At 37.7% G+C, this 24,970-nt stretch overlaps 2 protein-coding genes and 1 long non-coding RNA gene across 3 annotated transcripts; 2 read left to right on the top strand and 1 right to left on the bottom strand.

Annotated features, from left to right (window-relative positions):
• Positions 1-6,064: 6,064 nt before the first annotated feature.
• LOC123987658 lies at positions 6,065-8,691 on the bottom strand. The gene is made up of 3 exons (XR_006829249.1): positions 7,200-8,691; positions 6,355-6,478; positions 6,065-6,281 (listed from the first exon to the last, which is right to left on the bottom strand). It is a non-coding gene; the product is annotated as an uncharacterized LOC123987658 (long non-coding RNA).
• Positions 8,692-11,062: 2,371 nt separating this feature from the next.
• LOC114876044 (UPF0602 protein C4orf47 homolog) lies at positions 11,063-13,189 on the top strand. Its single transcript, XM_046285117.1, has 4 exons — positions 11,063-11,126; positions 11,301-11,491; positions 11,701-11,965; positions 12,807-13,189. Exons 1-4 carry the CDS (start codon positions 11,063-11,065, stop codon positions 13,187-13,189), a joined length of 903 nt encoding a protein of 300 aa, XP_046141073.1.
• A 6,913-nt stretch (positions 13,190-20,102) lies between these two features.
• LOC114876092 lies at positions 20,103-24,553 on the top strand. Its single transcript, XM_046285116.1, has 6 exons — positions 20,103-20,589; positions 20,795-21,549; positions 21,794-22,892; positions 23,145-23,606; positions 23,814-24,155; positions 24,375-24,553. Exons 1-6 carry the CDS (start codon positions 20,103-20,105, stop codon positions 24,551-24,553), a joined length of 3,324 nt encoding a protein of 1,107 aa, XP_046141072.1.
• The last annotated feature ends 417 nt before the right edge of the window (positions 24,554-24,970 follow it).

Here is a 24,970-nt window from a genome sequence, read left to right as displayed (position 1 = left end):
ATTTTTTAATTGTAAAATTTAAAAATTACAGAATTATAGATTTTCAAAATTTTAAATTCTCCAAATTTCACATTTTCTAGATATACTCGAATAATTAAAGTAATATATACATAATTATAAATGGAATCGTCAATCTGATATTTTGCGCACAACAGACACCTCCATTACGATTTTATATTTTCGTTCCATTTAGATTTTCTGTTCTTTTATCACTTTCCCTTCGTGTTCTTTCGCCATTTTGCGGTTGGAACAGAAACAAAAAAGGATAGTACCTTTCCGTCATAATTTCGCATCCCGATGCCACGAAACTACTGTGTCGCGGCTAGAATCTCTGGATGCATGCCGGTGGTTGGCCATGTATCATTGTGACACCGCTTCGCTGGCTGAATTTAAAAAAAAAAAAAGAACAAACCGGAGAAACGAATGGCGTGGGTGCGTTTCGCGGACGTCTGACCCTTCAACCAGACCATACTACCTTCGAGTTTCTGCCGATTTGTTAGAAACAGTAATGTTTCACCAAGAATTATTGTTTCAAAGAATATGCTGAAAGAAGAAATTAAATTTACAGTAGATTAAATTGGAGAACACTATACGTATGTACCGGTTAATGTTTTGTGAAATAAAGAAAGAATGTTATTCTTCTTCTACGGAATTTTATAAGTATCGAATAAACGAAAATTATAATAACTTGAAATTGATGTGACATTTTTAATAAATGAGTAAAGGTTCATCAAATTTTCAGTATCAAAAATTAAATTAATTGTGTTAACGAACAGATTTTCATTCCATCGTTGTATTATCGCAATCAAGAATTAAAGAATTTATTTATAAACTGAATTTACGATTAAGTTTTAATTGTCAATTGAATTAATCATTTATTATTAAAATTCTTTTCATCAGGAAATTAATACAATTTATTTAAATAGGTACACAACTGTCGCTAGAAGTGAGCTCCTCATATTGCACTTTTATATTTAAAATTCCACCTAATTTTCCTAATGGCAATGTAAAACATAAAATTGCACAGCTTGTTCTAAAAAAAGAGGAATTTCATGTTCTTTTCACAGGTGAAAATTAAATTAAACTGCATTATAATCTCATCTTTCTCTCGGTTAACTTTACACAAAACTCTGAATTTTTCGGGTAAAATTAAATGAATAATTCCACTCTCTTCGTTATAAGTTAGAATAAACATATAGCACAAGATTGATAAAATAATAAAATCATGAAACCGTTTATAACCGAATTAACGATTCAAGCGAGAGAGTATCGGTATAGTTGTGCGCTAAATTAGAAAATTACATCTAGCTAAATTTAATTAAGTTCACCGTATCCGCGGCACTGACCGTGAAACAACGAGAAATTATTGCGTGAAAACGTAATCGCAGAAACGAGTCGGCCAGACGAAAATAAACGCGTTTCAAGCCGACTATACTACACGAAACAACGCTTTCCTCCTAATGAAAAGTGACTTTCGTTTAAATAATTATACACTAGCTGCTCTACGATAATCTGTACATCTGCTTGTTCGCAACTTTGTAGAGCGGTTAATTGAAAACGAGAAACACACGCGTGTTATATGTTACCTTGTAACCCAATTTTCTCACCATTAACTTACAAAATTGAATTCCAGTACATACATATGTTATGGTAAAAGGGTAAAATTTAGTAAACATATTTACTATAGTAGGGTCTTAGAAAAATTTTTATTATGTTTCTTTACCAACAATATACAAAATATATACAAAAATTAATTTCAGAAATCCCTTTACATCTCTACATTCCTTACATCCCTGCATTCTTCACATCTCTACATCCCTTACATCCCTGCATCCTTTACATCCCTGTATCCCTTAGGTCCCTGCATCCCTTATAATAAATATATTATAAATATAATAATATATTATAAAAACTGGTTCGAGTAAAGGTAAGTGAAGGTAAGTAAAGGTAAGTAATCCCGGCCTCACGTTTTGCAACTCTGTTACGCCCCCTGACGACAAAAATTTCAACTAATTTTCGATGTCGAATCAGCGCCCCCTGGTGTTAAAAAAGGAACTAACTTACCTTTACTTACCTTTACTCGAAGCAGTCTTTATAATATATTTATTATAAGGGATGCAGAGATGTAAGGAATGTAGGGATGAAAAGAGTGTAGGGATGAAAAGAGTGTAGGGATGAAAAGAATGTAGGGATGGAAAGAGTGTAGGGATGAAAAGAATGTAGGGATGAAAAGAGTGTAGGGATGAAAAGAGTGTAGGGATGAAAAGAATGTAGGGATGGAAAGAATGTAGGGATGTTAAGAATGTAGGGATTTAAGGGATGAAGATATATAATGAATGTAGGGATTGAAAGAATGTAGGGATGAAAAGAGTTTTATTTTTTACAATAAATAAGAATTAAAAAAGAATCAAAGAGAGTAAAAATTGGGTCTTTTCAGATGTCAGCGTGATGTGCGGTAAAAGAAGGATTGGTATAAACCTGTAACGAATTTCGTAGTTCTAGCGTTAAATTAAGTTTTGTCTATTTTAGAAATTTCAAACAATTTCAATTCTTTTGTGAACATCTGTAAATAAGAGCAGAATCTCCATCAATTTGTTCAAATATACTCATAGCCATTGATGGTCAACGAAAGTAGTGAAACGAGAAACGTCGTCCAAAGGCATCGCTGGCGAAAAGCGAATGCTATTGGATTGCACAATGGAAATACAAAAAAAAAGGGGAAAAACACAGGTGGTTGTAAATCAAAGGGGAATTCAATAGAGAGCTTGAAATTTGTTCAGTCACGCATCAAACTGTTCATATAAAAATCTTTTCAAAGAAAAATTCTGGTAAACATCTCGCTAATTTCTATTTATTATTATATACCTTAAAGATAAAAATTTTAAAAACATTTAAATTCTTAAAATGCAAGTTATTAGTTATAACAATTAGTATAGTACACTTTACTTCGTATCGTTAATTAACCCTACATTGCATGATTCCTTTTGTTTTAATTTGACAAATTTATTGGCAACTAAAATTGAACGTATGAGGCAAATGCAGTTTGTCAATAAATATTTGAAGCACTGTCAATATTTCAGTACTGTCAGTACCATAGACCATACATGGAAATAGATTGACGTATTATTATTGTTTGAAATGTTGACGGCATGTTTGATAAAAACCAAAATATTTTTATTGATAAAATTCCTTTTGATGAAACATCGTTGTATACTGAAGAAATTCTCAAAATTTTAATTTTGACGATATTAATATTAAAAGTAATTTAAAAAAAGAAAATATAATTTGTGATTATTAAATATTATAAAATTAATAATAAAATACTCTATCTTCTCTTCGTTGGGAAGGGATCCTAGGACTTAGGGGATGCCTATGGGGAACAGCGGGAATCTGAGACATCGCCATTTTTTCTTAGGGAGACCTGATTTGATGGAAAATATACAAGTATATACACTTACTTATGTATCTCATATTAACAACTGCATAGAGGTGTATATATTAGGAAGTAAAAATAAAGTTAATGGCGTCCTACTGAAACCCTCGCGTCGTTTTTTCCTGGATGGTACTCTCGTACAGACGTCGTTATAATTCTTTCCAATAATTTTGAACGTTGCTGCAGAATTGCTATATTTCCTAACGAAAGTACCTACTATTATCGCGGTACCATTACTCTATGGGTGTCAATAGTAGTAAAAGAGGATATCACTCGTAGAACTTTTTTCGTAAGACTAAAATCCTCTTTCTAACTGAAAGGGGACGTTTTAAACCATATTTCTGAAAGAATGAAAGAAGTTGGTGGAGGGGAAAGTTGAAAGAGGAAGGAATCACTTTATCGAAAAGGAGTTTGATAAGACTCGATAAGAGAGCAAGGAATGCAGTTAATAGGGTTTGATCGGAATTCGAAGCGGTTCCGAAACTGAAACAAGAGCAGTCGGTCTAACGGCTAACGCATATACATAGACAATGCAGCAACAGTGTACGCAAAGGATACACGTAGAAAGCAGTGTGTACACGTATCTGTAGCCGACTATGCCAAGCCTGTAATACTCTCTGCCCTACGTGTATGTACTATTACCGTGTATATAATCGGTACGGGTCAACACGTCGACAGAGAACGTCCATTACTTCATCAAACCCCGGTCATCGTCGACGGATCCGTCCACCGCCAATTTGCCAACAATAGCGAGGCTGGATCGTGTATATAAACGGCTTGACACTTCGACCATCCCGAATGGGTACACCCTCCAACGACTATATCGCCTCCATCAGGTGTCGAACAGAAACAGGCTCTCCCTCGATATCTGACAACATTTTTATTTATCTTTCAAAAGCTGATCATTGATTATAAATTGTTATTTTAATATTTGGTCTTCAATTTTTTTCATTTTCAGATTTGATTCGATAAATGTTGAAATTTACTTTACATATTAAATTTTCTAGGATTTAAATGATTGAAAATTATTATCGATAATGACGTAGAAATGTACAATTTTTAAAGATTATCATACGTTTGAAAATACATATGCATTATTTCATGCAGTAATGGAAATTGTCTTATTGATTTCTATGCTATTTACATTTTGCTTGATTCCATTCACGTTACATATATATGAACAAATATATTAACTTGTTAATCACCAGGTCAATGTGCTCCGCAATATTGCTAACGTGATATATTGCACAGTATTTGTTACCATCTAGATATCGTGCATTATTATGTTGCACAGTATTGATTACAACTGTACGAATTCTACCATCCGTGGGATGACATCATATGACGTTGATGAATGTCATTATATTCTCATATGAATATAATTAATTTTTACTTTTGGTTCATTATTATAATGGAAAATGGAATAAAAGTAGGTTCCTTCCTCATATTGTATTCCTTGTATTTTATATGTAATTTCATTGATGTCAAAATGTGTAGTTCATTTATTATTTTGTTACGATATTTATAACACAATGTAATAAAAAGAGAGCTCTCTCGCTCTTGTGTTGTCTTCACTCTATGCAGACTACCTCTATAAGGCTATGGGAACATACATATATAGATAATCAAGAAGTTTGTCACGAACGCGACCTATCGGATATGTATGGATCCGTGGAAGGATAACGAAGTTAAGGAAACGCTGCTCGATCCTGGCTATCGGTCTACAAGGAAGATACCGTTGCCCTAATTCGATCTCATTAGACCAAAAGACTGACGCTCGTAGCAGCAATTCCTTGTGAATACTGAAGTACGAGTTCCAAGATAGCAGATCACCGGCAGAAAGCAAAAGACTATCTTTTTTTTTACCCCAAAGAAAATTGACTTTTCTGTAAAAGTCAATTTTCATTCAAAGGGTACAATGATATTTGATAGAAACTTTCTTAATATTTTGATATTTCATTAATGAACTATAGAATTTTCGAAAAATTTTAATCTTTATTCGAATAGGCTACTCGTGTATCGTGGATAGGCTAAAAAACAAATAATGAAAGTTACATCGATATTATTACCTGTAAGTTCAGATTTCTAATCTGAACCGCTCTAATTCTACATTTGTTATGCATAGTTAGTGTCAACTATTTAAAATTCTGGTTATGTCAAAAATATTATACTTACTCTTACTGACGAAGAAGTTTCTTTAGTTACTTAAGCAATTTCACCGAGGTTCTCGTGTAACGATTTTCCCGTAAGAACACTTCCCAAAGAAAGCTTAAAGTTTCGTTAAATAGCGTGAGTTTAACCGTAACGAAAACATTTTGCTTGCCATTGGTCTACGATCGGTCTAAACGCCCGAAACGACTTTTAATCATAATACAGTGTCGCCACCCAAATTACCAAGCTGAGCTATAAAAAATTTAATCAGGAAAGTAATTAATTAAATGAATCTCAGACACGATAACGCGATCCTTCTTATTCCCGGTGGATTTGTTGCATTAACACGGAATATTATGTTAGCGATGAAAAAAAATTTGCTGAAAAATGGGAAATTCGTTTTTCGATAAACAAATTAAATTTTATTTTGATCGAGCACTTCATTAAAGCAACCGCCTCATGGAAATTGCTGTTCTTATTTTTAATTATTTTCCTATTTGTTTCACTGCGTTGCAGATTTCATTTTTGGTGAAATTAATATCAAATTGAAATTTGTACATATATAATTTCCTTCTGTACATGGTGTAGATTGTTTGAATGGCATGCGTCCTAGGTCCAATGAGAAGGGCCACAGAACTGCAGAATTATCGATGCCGTGGTGGCATTGCGGTGTTGTGTCCACTAATTCAACGTTAGCCTAAGGGGGCTTTAAATAATTAATCCCCACGTACCACCTGCTGCGATTAAACGATGCGATTAAACTGACCCACCGGTTTACTTCACCAAAGATCGTCGACCTCATGGGCCAGTGACTTTCTCTCATCCCTGGAATGTCCTACCATCTGGAACGTCCACTGATCTTTGCCCAACCGCTCGAAAATTGCTGGAATACCCCTGGAAATTGGTAAAAGATAAAATATTTAAGAAGAATTCTATATTATTACGATTATGTACCATGTACGAATTGTCACGTATCAAGTACCTACTAAATAGTGAATAAATCGAACTATTAATCAATTTTTTGTTTCAAGTGAAAATTACTTCATTAAATATTCCGATGAATGTTTCCTCTTAAAAACTGATCCTTCACCGACCTCGGTGAGCAGGAATCAGGTCGTGGGAAGGATTACTTAGGGCGGTGCTCTAATAAGTGCAAAAAGAATGGCGCCAAGGAAGAACGGAATAAAAAATGGGGTGGGTAGAAGGAACGAAGGAAAAAGACAGCTCGGAATTTTTAAATTATCTATTTTTCAATGTACTCGGTCCCTAGAAAGAGCGAACAGCCCGGAACTCTCGTTAACACATTAATCTACCTGGCTCCTCGAGCTTCTAATCATTTTTTTACCGTACCACTTGGTTTTCAGTTATTTAAGTCTTAAGAGCTAAAGAAAAAATATATCATTAAATAATTTAATGATTTTAAAAGAATAAACAAAATTCCGATTGTAATTATTCATTCAATATGATGTTCCTCATTTTTAATTATAGTTTAAAGGTGGTCTTTGACAATCTTAAATCTCGTCGCGCGATATGCAGAAACGTATCATGATTAGTCTTAATAAGATATGATATGCCATATTTCGCTAAACAATGATATAGTGATTGTGAGACATACCATCTTTAATTTAATAGTATCTCTAATGGTTGGAGTACGTTTCCCCTAGCAGAGCAACAGAGAAGAACAATTTTTAGACAGTTCGTGACCAATTCGGCGATACTCACATGCTCGAGTAAGCTAATTGCTCTTTAACTGCGTTAATAAAACGAACCACCCAACTTTTATCGTAACGTCGATGAGGCTTGAATGTTGTTAGAGCATTTACGAAAGAAACAGCACAGCTTGGTACGTATAAAGAGGAGAGAGGATAGGTGTACGAAATAATTTGTCACGCGATACGTTCAAGCGTGTTCTGCTGCAATTTCCGCGCTATAATTGCAACTGTTGCTCAAACATTTTAATTAGTAACGGCGCATGATGACTACGTGGTCGATGTTTAAATAATTTGCTTCGCTTCATAACATGAGGGGAAATGTAATGCATCTCTTGTTAAACTTATTTATTTCGCCAGTTCGAATTTGGCGACTGCTTGAAACAAATAATTTTACAAATTGGAGTAGCCGAATTTACGCTTCTGACTGAAATTGTACTTCAGTTCCAACATTGATCCGCATTCTAAAGTACTCTAATTTCCGTGCGAAACGATATCTTATTTCCAAATATCACGCCATCAATCAGAACAACCCGAACCCATGGAATCTACTCCTCAAAGTAGTTTCAACAGAATCCATCCCCATTCTAGCTTCAGCAACAATAACCAAGGCGGAGGTTTGGCAAGGAATTCGAATGCAACGAGGCGAGAATATTCCGTGACCAAACGCCTCACCTGTCACCCCATCCTCCTTGAAGAGGGGGACAAGAAATAGAAGGACAGGACAGAGTGACCACGACCCTTTCCATTTGCAAATTAAACGGCTACGTCGTTGATTTCAATCCGTGAAACCCAATCTCAGCTTTTCCATTGTAGCCCGACTTAAGCCGGCCAACTAGGCGTTTAATCTTAATCGATCTCCCGGAAGGCAGATGAATATCAGTGTCTCCTTTTCTAGTTTTCCCAGCACCGTATCCTTTACCCCCTTCCTTCTCACGATCTTGGCTTCCTTTCAGAAGGATCGTCTCATTTCGCCTTCCTTTTCCCAACACTCCTCCTTTCCCTCCTCTCGATTTCGTCACGCTCTATCTCTCCTCCTTCCTCTTCCTTTCGTCCCCTTAAATGCTGCCTTCTCGTTCCCTTTTACCGTCTTATCTTAATGGTTCGCCCCGGCAATCGAAAGTTTAGTTATTATCGTGGCCGTTGTCGCTATGGTTCGCGAGCTGCCTGCCGGCGAATCTCATGAAAATATGGCTGCAGATAGGTCGAAGGAAATTGGCCGGTACGACGCGTATCCGATTCCGCAACACCGAGATCCAAGGTGCCGATCGTTGCCGAAGATTCGCCAGGAAACGATCCACGACCACGTTGAAAAGGAAAGTTGTATTGCCACGCCTCCGGATAATGGAGTTCCCCGACTTCTTCTGAATTTTATCGCCACGGAGTTAAACTACTTTTCGTGAGACTCGGTGGATTTCGTATACAAAGGATAATGATCTTCGTAGAGGTTTTATAGTCCGGCCAGTCACTGGACACACCTCCTTGGACTGGTGTTCATGAGGTGGGGCTATGCCGTGACGAGAGCTTATGGTAAGGTGCTGTTCGTCCGCGACAAGATGGCTTGCGATATAAGTGAAAGGCAACGTAGGATCTTCGTTGGCTCCGCCTCACCCCACTCTTATCGTTAATGCCTAGCTTAATCCCCACCCATATGCCACTACTTTTTTCGTCAAGCGATTCGACCAATTATGAAAATACTTGTGAGGCGAAGTAGGGATATCGGGTAGCGGAGTATAGTTTTAGCCATGCCAATTTCAACGCTTTTTTAGGCTTTGACACCAATTGATGCTGACGTTCCCAAGATTATACGCGTCCCAAATAGGTTCTTTCCTCAACAAATGTACCTAGTGGAAATTTATTCGAAACATTGGCGTTAAGTGCCTTTTCGCTCCCATTTCAAGCATATTCGTAATGCAACCTCGGGACGCATTACCTTAAAACATTCGACCTTGAACGTAACACCGTTTCCGGCATCGCGACATCCTCGTTACGCAGATTCTCTCGAAACTTAAAGTAATAACCCAGCCGGCTCCAAGCAACGTGCACTAACAAGCCACTACTCGTAATTTCCGTCGGAGTTTTAACGTTGAAAGCTCCATTTCGCGTTTAACACACTAATTTCACTATACCCGAATATGCAAGTGTCTCCGGCATTGCTGTAAACATACCTTTCGCTTTATCTTGCATATAACTTTGTCATTACATCTGTTTTAGTCCGAGACCTTAACCGTGGTAACCTTAGTTACGTGTGAGAACGCAAGCACGTGCACACACGAAGTAGACTTGTAAATTGCTGTGAAATAGGACTTTATCTTGGCAGAACAAGCTCAAAAGATGAAATGGAGGATTCTCTCTTGCGTATTCTTGCGCTTTTTTATTGTTCCGCGGCTTTAGAAATTATGTCATTCCACCTCGATTTCAAAATCCAGTAGAAAATTATTTCGTCATCTTCAAAAGTTCTAATTCTTATCTTGGTAAATCCCCCTTCCCAACAGAGTAGGTGGAAATCAAATATACCTAGTACGTATCTTAGTAGTTCTTAAATCACCGGCTTCAGCGACCCATTTTCCGCCATCAGTCAGAAATAGGTAAACGATGTTCCTCGTTAGTCTGTTCCAAAGTTTGAAGCTGATATCCTTGACGATACGAGCTAAACTTGTCTTGCAGATCAGAGAATCGCTTCGTCCCTAGAACGGGAACTCGTACGTCGGATGATTCCTGGATAAATCATGCGCAAGCAGGTAAACGTTCTCTACAAACAATCCGGTAATGAAATGTTCCAACTGTTACCGCGACGAATGGGTGTCTGACAACATCAGCCCATTAAGGACAACTCATTACCAAGAAGAAGCGACTACTACATCAATGGGCTGAATCTCAAAACTCGACGAACGACTGTTATGTAGACCGGTCGATTCATTCGGCAAGTTACACAGAGAGATTTCAGAAGAATCCGAAATTGGTGATGGTGAAAAGATCCTCTTAGCGCCTGGTGTGTCGACTGTTGGAAAACGAGGATCGTGACTGTGCGATAACGTGGCTGAAGTTCTCCGTTCCGAGGACTCTTGCCGGGAACTCTGAAATTCTTGGTCTCTAACAAAGTTTCATTTCCGTTTAAATTTCCTAACTTTGCAAACAAGTACTTCGTGGTGAAAAATGATTAAAAATTGTTATGAAAGGATATACATATTTGTATCATTCGATGCATCATTATGAAGAATACATTTATATCGATTTGCTCATTCATCAATTGCCTAATGTAAAATATGTATGTATATCTAATATTTCATTAGTTATTATTTTTACACTATTATGAAAATCTTCCACTTGAGAATTTGAATAACGCATTGCATACGTGTCATAGGTGTGGTTTGTAACTATGATTCGTCCACCGTCATTGTAGAGTTAATTATCTTAGCCCTGACACGTGAAAATATTAAATTTGAAATTTAAAATTCTCAAGTTCACGGAACTTATAGATATCGGGGGAAGGGATGTTTAATTCATTACCCTGAAGACTCTGGAAGTGGCTCGAAAGTGTTACGTACAGTTACAGCACTCAATTTAAATTCACCAACTTCAGACCCATTAAAGACTCGTTAACGTCGAGAATAAAATTACGTTTCAACATAGCATTTATTGATTCTGAACTTGTCCCTTTATTCTCGGAACAATTGACTTTGTATTTCGAGTCTATCAGAGATCAATTAAAATTGCAGGTTACTTAACGGAATAAAGTGATAGAAAATTTTCTGGTTTTAATACAACCATGAGAAGAAGACAACTAGAGCCTTTAGGTCAACGATTTGGGCGACATGATCTCGATCGATTAGGTAAAATATTTCATTTTTTATTTTAAATGCATGGTAATTGGTGCATTTACTTTGTCTGTCGATAATTGTTCTCAATGGGATACAAATAACGCACCTAGTGTATCATAATCTTCGAATAAATTGATTAATAAAATTTGTTTTAAATTAATTAATTCTTCTTACTTATGTTTTAAGGCTATTTCCACGACCCAAATCCGGCACCGTTCGACAAATATGAAGGAGTTCCCGTCCGCTTTCGACAAGGCATCGAGAAAGGACGTCAAATGATTCCAGGACCTCCTACCGATTTATTCGAAGAGCAATTCGCGAGAATTTTGTATGGAGAGGCATTATACGAACCATGGCGTTTCGAGGCTAAAGAACGGGTAATCGTGTGATATAATAATGTCGAAGCAATTAATCAAAGGTACCTTTCAGTATACTGTAATTTAGGATAAACCGGCAGATCCGTCAAAAGTGATATTTTATTTTAATTCTAGTATATTACATAATAACAAATAATAGAATGTTTTTTCTTGCGTTTAATTTTCATTAAAATCATCTATATTACTCCTGATATACTCATGTTACGCAGTTGGAGCGCGAACAAGCAAAACTTGGAAGTCATATGTTACCACCTTCACCTGCCAAAAAGCATGCAACACCTGGTGATTGGCACGGATGTTTCGAAAAGGTCAGTTATTTCAGTTCTGCTGTGAAGCAACAAACCAAAAAAAAGGAACCGGAACTACCGAACCCGAAGATCAAACCTAATCCTCGTGGTGGGCCAGGATATACTGATATTTGTCTGAACCCTTTTCCACCATATGCCCATGATCTTTATGATCCTCAGAGGACAGGTAAAAGAGGTAAAGTATATTTTTTAATATTACGACGTTTCTAATTTTTTTAAAATTCAAAATATGGGTCATTCGATATTAGACTAATTATTCAGAACAAGGCCGTTTTAAATTTTCTTGCATTTGTATGCAATTAAATACTAAATAAAAATATTTGAAGCAATATCATAGTATTATCCGAATTTTAATTCCCAGTTTCCCAGTCGGTGTTTTTGTTCTTCACTTTTTGTTCATTACCCTTTTCTGGCTACGACAGACAATATTGCCGAGGAAGAAAGTAATATAAAGAGAGCTCGTAACACGAAAGGAGATTGGAGACCGTTACTTTTTCTACCGTCCTTTTTTTCTTCCGCTAGAATTTTGTTTCCCAAGCCAACACAACTAATTACATTTTTGTCGTAAGGAAAGTTGGAAAATGAAAGCTTGCTATGTTTAGACACTCTTCTATTTTCTCCCTCTTCTGTCTTTGCGCTGGGTGCAAGCTTTCAAAGTACGGTCGAGAGACTTTAAAAAGCGGAATTAACTAAATCGACTGCTTTCATTGGGTTACCTATTATTAAGTAAACGCGTTAATTAGCCACGGTTGTGTTTTCAGCGCGTTCGACAAAAATGACCCAGTCACAATCAAGGGATCAGGTGTTTCTTAGGATATTTATTTTTGATCCTTTCGTTTTTGAAATTTTATGTGAACCAAATAATATGTAAATATGAACAATTTAGGAAAGAAAAAAAGACAATAATATTATATATAAAACTACAGAGACACAAAACAATATACATATTTAATTCAAACATAAATTAATATAATTTAATACTGATTTATTTTTCTTTGATGTAATAGAACGTGTGGGTCGATTTTTGATCGCCAGTGCACCACTAGACTTTTTCCCACCAAACCCTTACCTAGACCAGTCTCCTGGACCCACGTACGTAAGACCTAAAGAAGTTGCAGCGAAAATGATAGGACCCGGTCGAATTTACGTTCCATTTCCTAAGAAACCTGGCGGGAATTATTCGGGTTGTTTCGACAAGTACCCTGCGTACCACAGTGATCCTTACAACAAACGTATTAAGCAACAGAAAGTGGAAGATAAATTCGTCTCAGGTGGACCACCTCTACGAACAAAGTATACTAACAGCATTATAAATCAGGTTACGGACGTGTCTTGTAACGCGACAAATTACCTAAACTATCGGGAAAAGGTTTACGCTTTGGATAAGTAGGGTTTATTAAATTTGCGATTACATTCACAACCTTTTTCTCTATAGGACTATCTATCGAAACGCCCTCCGAAAAATATGTATAATAGTTAAGTAGGTGCAAAAGACGATCCTTTCAAAGCGTATCATTCTGTCACGCTCGAACTTACTAATGAAATTCTAAGGAACGTTCCATGCTGTCCAGTCGACTCCCAACGGTCGTAATTAAACGTTCCTGGCAAACATCGCGTGCCAGAACGACAGACTCGTTGCGTCACTTAAACTGCTGGCCAGCCTTCGCTAAGGTCACCGGTGTTTGACTGTCGACAAGGTCTAGGTAATTAACGACTTGTTTTGCCTGTCCGAGGGAAAAACGGTTGCTCATACTGAACGACAAGTGACGAGATCCTGCAGATACCCGCAAAAACATTGATGAGAGGAGAACCAGAAGCTGCTAACAACAGGAAGCGCAAATAAATTTATACTGATCCCCTGCGGGCACGTATATCCTTACGGAAATCGTAGCATAAGCGCTCAGCCTGGTTTTTCTACAATTTATTGTAGAATAGCATTTTTATTAAGAAACTTATGAATCATTCTATATAAAATCGAAAAAGACAAATTGAATTACGCAAATCGAAGGGTAAACATTCTACGCCCCCCGTCGTCTAATCTCGTCCTTTCGCACGAAGAAACAGTCATGGAAATGCAGGATCGTTCTTAAAAGAAAGAAAGAAGCGAAACAAAAAAGGGAAGGATCCTAGGATCGGAGCGCAATAAGCGTTTTCGCTTCGCTAGCACGTTGAAAAATTTTCAAGTGGGCGTTTACTGGCAGACAAGAAATGGCAGCAGGTAGGTATGATTCCGCGAGATTTATTCCGTGGCTGAAGCCGGCCATTCCTCCGTGCCGTTTCGTTGCACTGGTATTAAACATTCCAAGCATTGCGATACCTTCTACCACCAACCCCTCCGATACACACTCCCTCTATTTCTACCTTGGCCCAGCACCAAAGACAGCCACCCTCTCCACACGTACATAAGTACACGGATTCCCAACGAACATATACAGGGTGTTCAATACTATAGAATACATTACTGTGGTACAGGGAACACGTGACAAATAAAAGAGAAAATTAAACGTGTGACATATTGAGTTTTAAGTAAGAGTTACTAGAGGCATGCAAAAGTTTCTACCGCTCTCGTGGTTTCAAGTTGTTTATTTTAGTTTATAAATTTTAACGAGGTATTTTTGCTGAAATGTATGTTGGCCATTATCGAGATAAAGAATGGATGTATACCTATATTAAATTATGTTTGTTCAACATAAAAATTAGTGTCCATCGTCAGTAGTTTGATCAGTATCAGTATTCACCGTCGAATACAACAAACAATACCCTGATGACAATTTATACAATGTTTGGTAATATTTTAATAATTGCATAGATGAAAAAATGTATTGATAGTATCAATTTTACAATATTAACGTTGCAATAAAGATTGAATCACAATTCAGAGGGTAATGTGACTTCACAGACAGCCAGTCTCATTTACCTTGCGGATGCAATGGTAAACTCAGACTGTGGTTTCTGCCAATACCTCGCAAATACTCGTTCAAATATACACTTTTTTATTCGACGTGTAAACCGTTTGCGACGATTCCCTTGGCGTTCGGTTAGTTGATACTGCACAGGGCAAAGGAAAATCTGTCCACATTCGAACAGAGTCGCTTTTACGAATATTTATTCAGTCTTTTGAGAAATTCCCATGGAAGAGGTTACCCATCGGATAATTCTCTTTGAAGTATTCCTCGTTATGACTGTCTTTTCGATGTTTATTAATCGACAATTGTGTATACCCGTCCATTAAACGAGATCCAGCTTCAGAAAATTATCATTCAGTCAAAGCGCATAACTAATCCGCAACAACGAGTGTATAAAAGATTAACAAAGATTAACATAATATTCGTTTGATATGTTGACAAGATTTTTAGACACGAAAGAGAATTATGTAGAGTTTATTCGGATAAATTAAGTTAAAGTGAATAGATAATAAAGAAATTATTTATTGCGAATATTTCTACTTTTTAAGTATATTGTTACTTTTTCCTTTCCCTCCACTAGTTTTGAATTAGCAGTAATTGAATTAACAGTAAAAAATGTTAATCACATTTTGGAACGTATTATATGTAGAAAGGAATTTGTGTTCCAGGGGAGCGAAGATCAAATGGTAAAATTAAAACTCATCAATGCGTGAAGTGGACCAGCAAATTCGATTGATAGAGATTTAATTAAAACGCATTCATTCGGTGTTTACCGTAGTTGGCCCGTGTGGGACGTTTCTGTGCCATCGCGAATGTATGTATCTACATACCTTTATAACGAATCTACTCGGCTGTAACGATATGCACACCGATATTTCCATCTATTATTGGTGAAGATCGAAATATTACGCGGTTCGCTGTCACGTGCCAACAGTGATATTGAAACGTGAAAATTTCATGAATGCAGTAAATTGGATATTATATGTGGCAACGTATTAAGCTGTTGCATAGATGTTGAATAATAGTCTCCATAGTCGTTTATAAACGCTTTAAAATATATCGGTATAAGTTAAGTTATAAACCGTCAGGTTGAAGAGGGATTAGTGCAATGGTGCCAAGCAGTCTTAGGTTGTAACCGTGGTTGATAGTGGTGGAAGGGCAATCCTAAGTACGAGACCAAAGTTGGCTAGGGGTTTGTCCTGGGAAATATGTGGTCCTTGTCGGGTTCACATGCTCGAACAGGACAGTATTGTGCGGCGGGGTCATCGCCAGGAACACCGCTGCCTTGTTCAAACTCAAACTATGGTCCCTCTAAATCGCTTGCACGCTCAACGCTGTACTTCGCTTTCCTTCTCTATCCTATTCTCCCTCATTCTTTAACTTTTTGCTTAATTTCATTCTCTGCATACTCCATTTTGTACCCTTTTAAGCCCCAACCAGTGAGGTATATTTTTTACATAGAAAGGTGACAAACTTTTTCGCGCATGATATTGATAATAAACGAGAGAAAATTAATATTGCAGATGATTTTGTCATTAAAAGGCCATTTTTAACCCTTTTTAACCAAAAAATTTCATATCCTTTAAAAATGATATCATGAAAATTCTATCTTCCAAACATTATACGTATCTTCTTCCTCTTACCTTCTGTCATGATATTTCTTGATCTAAATAGGTCAACGTATCACGGTTGGCTTACCTATCATCGTTTCCACCTGCGATAACCAGCTTCCTGCATACCGCTCGAAAACTGGCTGCACTTCTGTCCGCACGTCCGTCCATGCCCGTTCCACAATTACCTAACCGCTAATCCGCTGTCTCGTCGGCCATAAACGACCGTTTAACTCGAATCGAGTGCGCCATTGTAGCTAAGTGACTTTTCGGCGGTTTGCTGCCTCTTTCCGCCACGTTACGGTCGAGTTCGCCGTATCATCGCTAGCTTACCCCTATGAAATCTTGTACAGAAAAGAGTAAATGGGTAATGACAGATACCATCAATAATTAAGGCCATCGTCAATAGCCGACGTAAATGGAATTAAATTAAATTAGATTAATGCCCTTATTAAAATTGGAAACCTCTGGATTTTTATTAAAACCCTTTACGAAACTAAACTCCAAATTTCTATAAAGTATCAATTATAATATAATGCCAACATGAGCCAACTATTTCAATTTCTCCATGAAAATTGGTAAATTCAAACTAAACTCGGATGTAATAACGAAAGGAAAGAAACCACAGCGTGTGAAAATCCATGGAGAAATACAAGCAAGGAAAGGTGAACTGGAAGGTTTGAGGTGTATGCAGAAATACGCGCGTGTACAGGCGACAAACTACATTATGATTTAATTAAAACCAAAACCTCGTCGGTTGGCGAACGCGAGCATAACACTGAAACCTCGGCCTCGTTTTCATTTCTAAAAGCGAAGCCAGAGCATGCGAACGCAAAACTGTCGACAAATTAGCAAACCTCTGTCCGGACTTTCCCTTCGTTCTCGGCCTCGTTCCCGCATCGACCACGGATCCACCCAGCTGATTCCGACTTGATAAACTTCTCAATTATCAGAATTAATTAAATTTGTTGGGTCGATGTTGCGCCGGTTTTGCCCGGTCGCTTGGTAAACGCGCGGATTAACGGCGGGGAAAAAAGAAGGGCCAAATGTAAAAACGAGAATAAACTTCTGCTTGTATCCTGTATATCCTTGAATCAGGGATAACAAACTGTAACACGGTTTCGTTGGCCCAGAATCACGGTTATGCAATTAATTGATCGAATTGTTTAATTGTCGAAGCTTGGAACAATTTGGCACGATTGGTTGTTGAAAAGTATCTACTGTGCAGTGATAAAAAAACCTACCTTTTGGCAAGCAATTTGTTTAACTTTTTTTTCCATAACTCGTATTTCACGCAAGTTCCAACCTAACACTTCTATCCTCGAGATACCACGACTTTTTCCTCTTCTTAGACTAGAATTACAGTTTCTATGGAGTTACGTCGTTAAGTACAGCCTGCACATCCGCGTTATAACGTTGGGTCGTTCGTGTCCCTACGACAGCTACGGTAATACGTTTTCCATTACTACTGGCCGAGCCTTGTAAAATGCTCAATTCAAGCCGAACAGAACAAAGGGATCAATTAATCTTGAAATTCAACGATTCGATTACCAGCGTCACTTTAATGGTACATATTCAGAATCTTTCTTTCTGCTTTCATTTTCTTCCTTTTTTCTGAAATTTTAATTATTAGACTGAATTAACCAGAAAGCAGAGCGAATTCAATCGTGGCTGACGATCAAACGTGCATCGGGTGCTTCTACTGAAATTAGGGATTCAAATCTTTCAAGTCACGAATTTAGAAGCAGAAAATAAATAAAAAAGGAGTCTAAAGTATTTGAAATATTTAAAATTCGATCTTTCATATGAATCGTGACTCCTGGCATCTAGTTGCAAATTACGACGGCATTTGCCAGTGGGTCAAGATACTCGCGAGCTCGCAATAAAATACTGCGTTCATTAATTAATTCGCCGGTGATATAGCGCGGCGATATGTCGCGCTTGGAAGTTGGCCCGAATCGCGCGACAGTTTTGTTAATGGACACTGTTCCCTGGCGTGGCTGTTGCCGTATTCACAGATCCATTAAACAGCTCGCGAAGCGTCGCGGGAATTAAATGAAAAGAATACGCTGTCTTCCGCGTTTGGCCCACTGGGGACAACGATGTACTCGGTAACGATTATGAAAGCGACACGACGCGACGAGAACTCGGCAAACAAAAAAGAAAAGGGGCAAGGTAAGAATCATCAGCGACTGATGGCAAGGATGAAGGTGATTAGGAAAATTGAAGATGGAGTTGTATTCACACGCAACGTACATAGGCTTTCCAATTTATTGAAACAGCCGAGATGTTTTGCAGCTCACGGATGTGTCATTTTGTTCTGTGACATTCTTCGAATATCTCTGCTCCCATAGAAATGAAATGGTTCTGTTAATTTATTATATATTTAAGAAGAAATTTGAAACGACAAGGATAATATTTTATCCGGAATATGAAAAGTTGTTGTAAGACAGAAACGGTAAAAATGACCATGTCCGTTGTTAGCGAAAATCGCTAACAAAAAGTTAAGAAGGAGACAATCAAGAATTTTTCCATTCTGCGACTACCTTCGCCAGTAGTAGTTTTCTAAAATTCTCGTTTGTACAAACTTGCTGAAACGTGCAAGGCACGACAGGCGTTTCAGGTGTGCACGGAATCTGCTAGAATCTGTCTGAAAACTTAGAAAAGCCGGTCGTGAAACGGGCTGCTTTAAAGTGGGATAAAAAGTACATGAAAACGTAGCCCGTGGTGGAGAAAGAGTTTTTAGGATATTTTCGTTGCATGTGAATCGCCGCAGGAATAAGGAGGAAACGTTTCGAAGCGGATCAATTATTAAGGAAAGCTTCTGTGAATTGAGAGAAGCTCAATTTTTGAAAAAAAGCTTCTTGCTTATTACAAGAAAATTTTATGACTTTACGAAAGCTTATTGAAAGCTATTTGAAAAGTTTTATGCAGTTGTTTTTAATTTTTAATTTAGGTCATGATTGACTCTACCACTATCAATTGAAGATCATGGTTCGTTTGCAAATAGCTCCGTTCAAACACCTCAAAAAAAACTACTTCATGCTTCACGAGAAAAGGTAACATTTTCCAATTGAAAGACACTCGCCCTACTGTTCCAACATTTACCCAAACATCCTTCAACTTTTATTCCATACGAGTATTTCCTGTAGGTTCTCTCAACATCCGCGACATCCTATTGAACTCAAACGTTTATTTACCATACCTGCACTATCATCAAACAAGAAACGTCAACATTGACGTGCAGTAAACACCGAGAGGAACAAACTACGGCCGACATCATTTATTTCCTACGTGGAAATATTTCCTTCAGATGTTTAGAAAACTTTTCTAACGCTACGATGCATACTTTGAGGAGGTTCAGTCTAGCGAGAACTTTGAAAGGTGTCGACACGCTGTACTTGCAAAGGACATACATAGTCTCCCTCTGTACTGCAGCATAGCTAGGCTTGAATTAAATTTCGGTTAAAGGATGGAATTATTGATAGAAAGAATTTTGGAATTTAAGAACGTAATTTTTGATTGACCAACGTTTCTGATTCCATATGTTGTAGTACAATCTTCCCATTTAAATAATATATTTAGTCATCGTCCATTTAAAAATTAATTTTCATAATCAATATTTCAACATCCTTAAACTTTAAACTCAATATTTTAACCCACCCTATACGGCACTCGAAAAAGTTTCCCCTGACTTTCTCACTTGTTCGATAATCGATCAGGTTATCTCGTGGATATATACGATAGATGTACGATATAACTTAGGGGGTTGGAAAATTGATTGACGATGCGTAAAAGGAGAACGGCAAAGTCCGATGCGTCGGGTAAAGGACGAAAGCAAATCGACGAGGATTCCTGGCGTGCCGAGTTAGAGGCGATCTCGATTAACGAAGACAGCTGGTGGTGTATGGTGATACTGATGGTCGAGACGATCGTCGAACACTCAAAGTGCGTGTCAATTTTCAACGCGGCTGCTGAAGATGGTAAACGAAAAGCAATTTACTCTTTGAGCTACCGGCAAACCTTGGACGCTGTGAAAGTGTTTTCGAACCAGAGCCTGGATAAATGCCCAACGATCCAGGGCGTTTGTCATTACGCTAGCAAGATTCTGAACGAGGACAACGGTGTACTGCCCTGTTGGCTGATGGCACGAGTTATCAAATATTTGATATACCGAGCCAAAGAAGAGAACATTGGTGTGGTGAAAAAACTGGCTGATCTGGAGCGTAAAATAGATGAAGAGTATTTGATCATGCAGACTGTGGCTGATTGGGGTAGGTGCATAGACCAGTTCCGTCCAAAAATTTGCCCTCCTGGAAAAAGGTGGTCTTATTTCTCGTAACTATGTCGTATAAGAGAAGGTTGATTGAAAGAGAAAGAGGACATAAAAAAAATTTTTTTAAATATACTGATCGAATTGAGTAACCTCCTCCTTTTTTTCTATTTATCTCACCATGTCTGCCATTATTATTTCAACAGGGCAACCAAAATCAAAAGGGTTTGACCCAGAGGTATTCAACTTCAAGGCGAACACGAAACTGAGGAAACGCGACGAGGAATGGCGAGATACCGTTTACGTCGATGATTCTCCTATAAACGGACCAAATCTCTACGTGATTCTCACCGGTTTTCAGAATCCAGATCTACCGGAACACTTGATGGAGGTGGGTGTACCGACAACCTGCATCCTCAGGATCCTAAGACCGAACGAAAAACTAGATCGAAAAGTGGAACAGGAACCAACCGAATCTTCGACCACCAAGAAATTACAATTTCATGAAGCGTATTTCGTTGAGAAAGCCGATTTGTTTAATTTTTGGACAACAATCGAGAAACGATCGATGGATCCTAAGAACCATCCACATTTATGTGACATTGCGTTCTTAACCTTCTGTCCGCCAAAAGTGCCACAGGAATTTGATGAAGATGAATATGAAACTATGAAGAAGGATATGTACAACAATGTATCGTATTTCGTGTATGATATTTATGATCTTCATCGACAGCACAGTAATTACTTGAAAAGTATGTACGTGGACAAGAGTATTCTTAAAGTTGTAGAAGAAAAAGTGGATACGAAAGTTTATGAAGCATTTTTGGATGAGATACCTCCGGAATGTGTTACTGTGCCGTTGGTATTGCTGGCTATGTTGATGCAAATTGAAGAAAATGAAGGAAAACTAGAGGTTGAAAACTTTGTTAATGAGAAAGGTGATGCTAATGTGTTTGAAACGGTGAGTATGATTTCTCAGAAGAATAATTTTGACACTTATTTTGTTTTACCATAACCCATTAGCAACGACTGTATCCACCTCTATTGTTTGTCCTATACAGATAGAGTTGTAAAATTTTAGAATATCCATCCCAGCCCCTGTTTATTTAAATTTATGGATAACACTAAATACTCAACACTTTAATCAAGCTAGGGTACATGGTCGACCCCGAATAAAAATACTAATAACATATAATTTCCTTCAGACAGAAACCGAACCTGTTATCCAATCCTCCAGTACCTTAATTCAACAAAAGTTAGATTTCCTGAATCTTAAATTCGGTCTAAACGAGGTCTACAATAATGAGGAACCTGACATCGAATTAATCCATGGAGACTCAATGAACGAAGTCGTTCGCCTTCTCCATAACACCACAACCAAAGCCAACATAGTAAACAACATTTTGTCCATCTTCTGGCACCCGAGTATCGGCATTTTTAATTCGCAGCCAGAAATTTCTGAGAAAAAACGCAAAAAGTATTCTCGTCACCTCGATGAAACTAGAGGTTACTTCGATATTGAAATTAGCAACGAAGAGATCAAACACTATTTGCATATTTTAATGTTCGACAGAATGATATTTGGACCACCTGTGTTTAACACCGAAAAACCCATACTGAAAAGTATATTGAATTTACAAAGTTCAATCTCCTCGTTGAAACGCAGCAAATCGTCCTCCGATCTGACCTTAAAACCCACCGACAAAGTTCACATTCAAAGCGATGGGAATATTGATTACGGTAAAATTGTGCCAACTTTTGTGGAATGTGCTTCTCTCTTCGATCTGATAGATCCCCGTGAACTGTTAGCACCCGGTTATTTACTAAACAATATATTTAATAAAAGAAAAGATGACAAGCGGAGTTTGAAAAATTTCAACGACGTGGAACTGTTGTCGAGGTGGTTTTTTCTGCAGCTTCTTTACGAATGTCTTCAAACGTTCGATCACACGGAGTCTCAGTATTTTGAACCGACGGATTCGTTGTTGCTGTATTTCGGTAACAAGAGGATAGTTAATGGAGTGCACCAGGAGGAACGAATTTGCAGCATTCGAACGCCAGTTCGTCTTCGCGACTTCAACGAGTACGTGGTAGCTGAAGAAAAGGATTGGATACGTCGCGAGGAAGAACTGTACATATTGCAGACGACCGAATTGATCGAAAGATTAATGATGAAGAGAACCGAGATGTACGACGAGACGTTGCTGTTCCGCGACGAGGACTTCATTCTGCCTGGATCCTTGAAGGCTAGGGATCTTGCGAAACGCCGGGATTTACTTCGACAAAAACGAGCTCTGGAAACGGGTAAGTGCTGTGGATCGAAAGAGTAGCGATACAGTTTGCCATCCCGCGATTCTTTTGTTTCTGAGAAGTGGATATACCTATTTATACTCAACTAAAAATTCGTTCATCGTAGACTAATCACGAATTAATTCGTTCTAGAAGTTGGCATCATTTTCCGATTCGTTCGCTATAAAATCGTTCGTTACAGGATACCCCATTATTTTTTTAAAAACTCTTCTAATAAAACAAACACCTATATTTTTTCTTCCATAGAAACCACTTCTGCTGAGGAGACGGTAGAAAGTTCAAAGAAGAAGAAAAAAACGACTTCTAAGAAAAAGAAACGACAGGATGATAAAGCCACTACTGAGAAAGCTAGCTCGACGTCGAGTCCAGACCTAAGGTCCTTTTCAACAACAAAACAAAGCTTATCGGTTCATACAGTTGAAAAAGAAACAGACTATGAGTTCGTAGGCTATGATCTTGGCAGATTACGCGTACAAATCAAGAATACCAAGAAAACTTTTTCTTCAGCTGATGGTACTTTGGTGCAAGTGGAAATGGATGACTGGCTTTACAAAGACAAAGACATACGGATTACAGTTACAGTACACGATTACAGTTTACGATTATTTCAGCGAATTAATAATGGCAGTCGTGAAAGCAGCAAAATGTTTCATTTAACGAGTGGAACTGGGATTATCCTTGCCTTTGAGAAATTCTTGATCCCATCGCGTTAGTATTTCTTTATTCTTCCTTTCCTTTAAAGTTCCTGTTGTTAGTAACCGATTTAAATTAAATTCAGAATCGATCAATCTTTCTGCTTCATTTTAATCAACTAGATTACCCACATTTCAATATTTTACTGTTCATAATTTATATCACCATTATGTGTACATTTTATGGAATAATCAATTAGACATAAAATTTTATATTATTTAGTGGAGGAAAGAAATTCTCAGCAGGACAGTTGGCAAAATATAAGCGTCAGTTTCAAAGCATCATGGCCGACTGGATTACTGATAGAACCAATCATCGGTACCGAACCCGATAATCCATTTTATATTCGTCAATGCTATGGGACATCGAAAAGATACGGTAGCATCAATGGCGTCCATGAAGTTTGCAGAAAGTTTCTGAGAAATGGAACCATTTTGAAGTATCTCGACGATGGAAAAATTATAGTTCTTCGACCTAATGGAGTCATTGTAACTTGTACATCCTTCGAAAAGCTTCCATTTGACGAATACGAAGACCATAAAGATGACACGAATTTTCAAAACGGTGAATACACTGATTCTTTATATATCAGTATTATTTACTTTTACAAATTTCGTCGTTGCATTTGGAAATTGTAAAATTCTAATTTCCAAGCTCCAAATTTTAAATTTAATCATTCTTCTACGTATAAATATTATACAATTACGAAACAGATCCTATGTAAAAGAAAATTCTTTTTAAACTGAAAATAGCTTATTGAAGACACGAACTGCAATTTTAAAGGTGACAGATCAAGCAGGGAGAAGAAAGTTTTTAAAATTAGAAGAAAGTCGTCGAGTTTGCTGAGGCCTCAAGCGGTTAAAGTGGTCGAAGGAAGTCCTACACCGTTACAGCAGAGTTCATCGACGGTGAATCAAGTGATCGTTAAATTTCGTTTTGATCCAAGCACCAGAACGATCTGATTCAATTAAAGACAGGAGTTCAGGTTTTGAATGATATTTACAGTCCTGATATTTGACCGTTCATACTGGACCAGACGAATTATTTAAATAATAATTGAAATAGTACCTCTTCGGTTTAGAATTCTTATTATTTTTTATACAAAGTGAATTATATTTATTGCAATACATCAATGGAAGAGCCACCCTTTTCACTGATCCGTCGAACGTGATGTGTCCTCAGGATCATGACAGTATCCTGTCAATGGATGATACACCGGTCAAAGTGTTAGGGTACACGGTGCTGGATCACGATGGTGGATGGTACGAGGTGGCCGACGACTTGGTCGTAAGCGTACACCATCGATTACTCGTGAGGACAACCTCCGACTACGAGATCGACGAGAAATTCACACGTCGAGCTGACGGCACCAACATGTT

Source organism: Osmia bicornis, chromosome 3 (genome assembly GCF_907164935.1).
Source record: "Osmia bicornis bicornis chromosome 3, iOsmBic2.1, whole genome shotgun sequence".
NCBI classification, from domain to species: Eukaryota; Metazoa; Arthropoda; class Insecta; order Hymenoptera; family Megachilidae; genus Osmia; species Osmia bicornis.
This window is presented reverse-complemented; position numbering and strand designations above follow the sequence as displayed.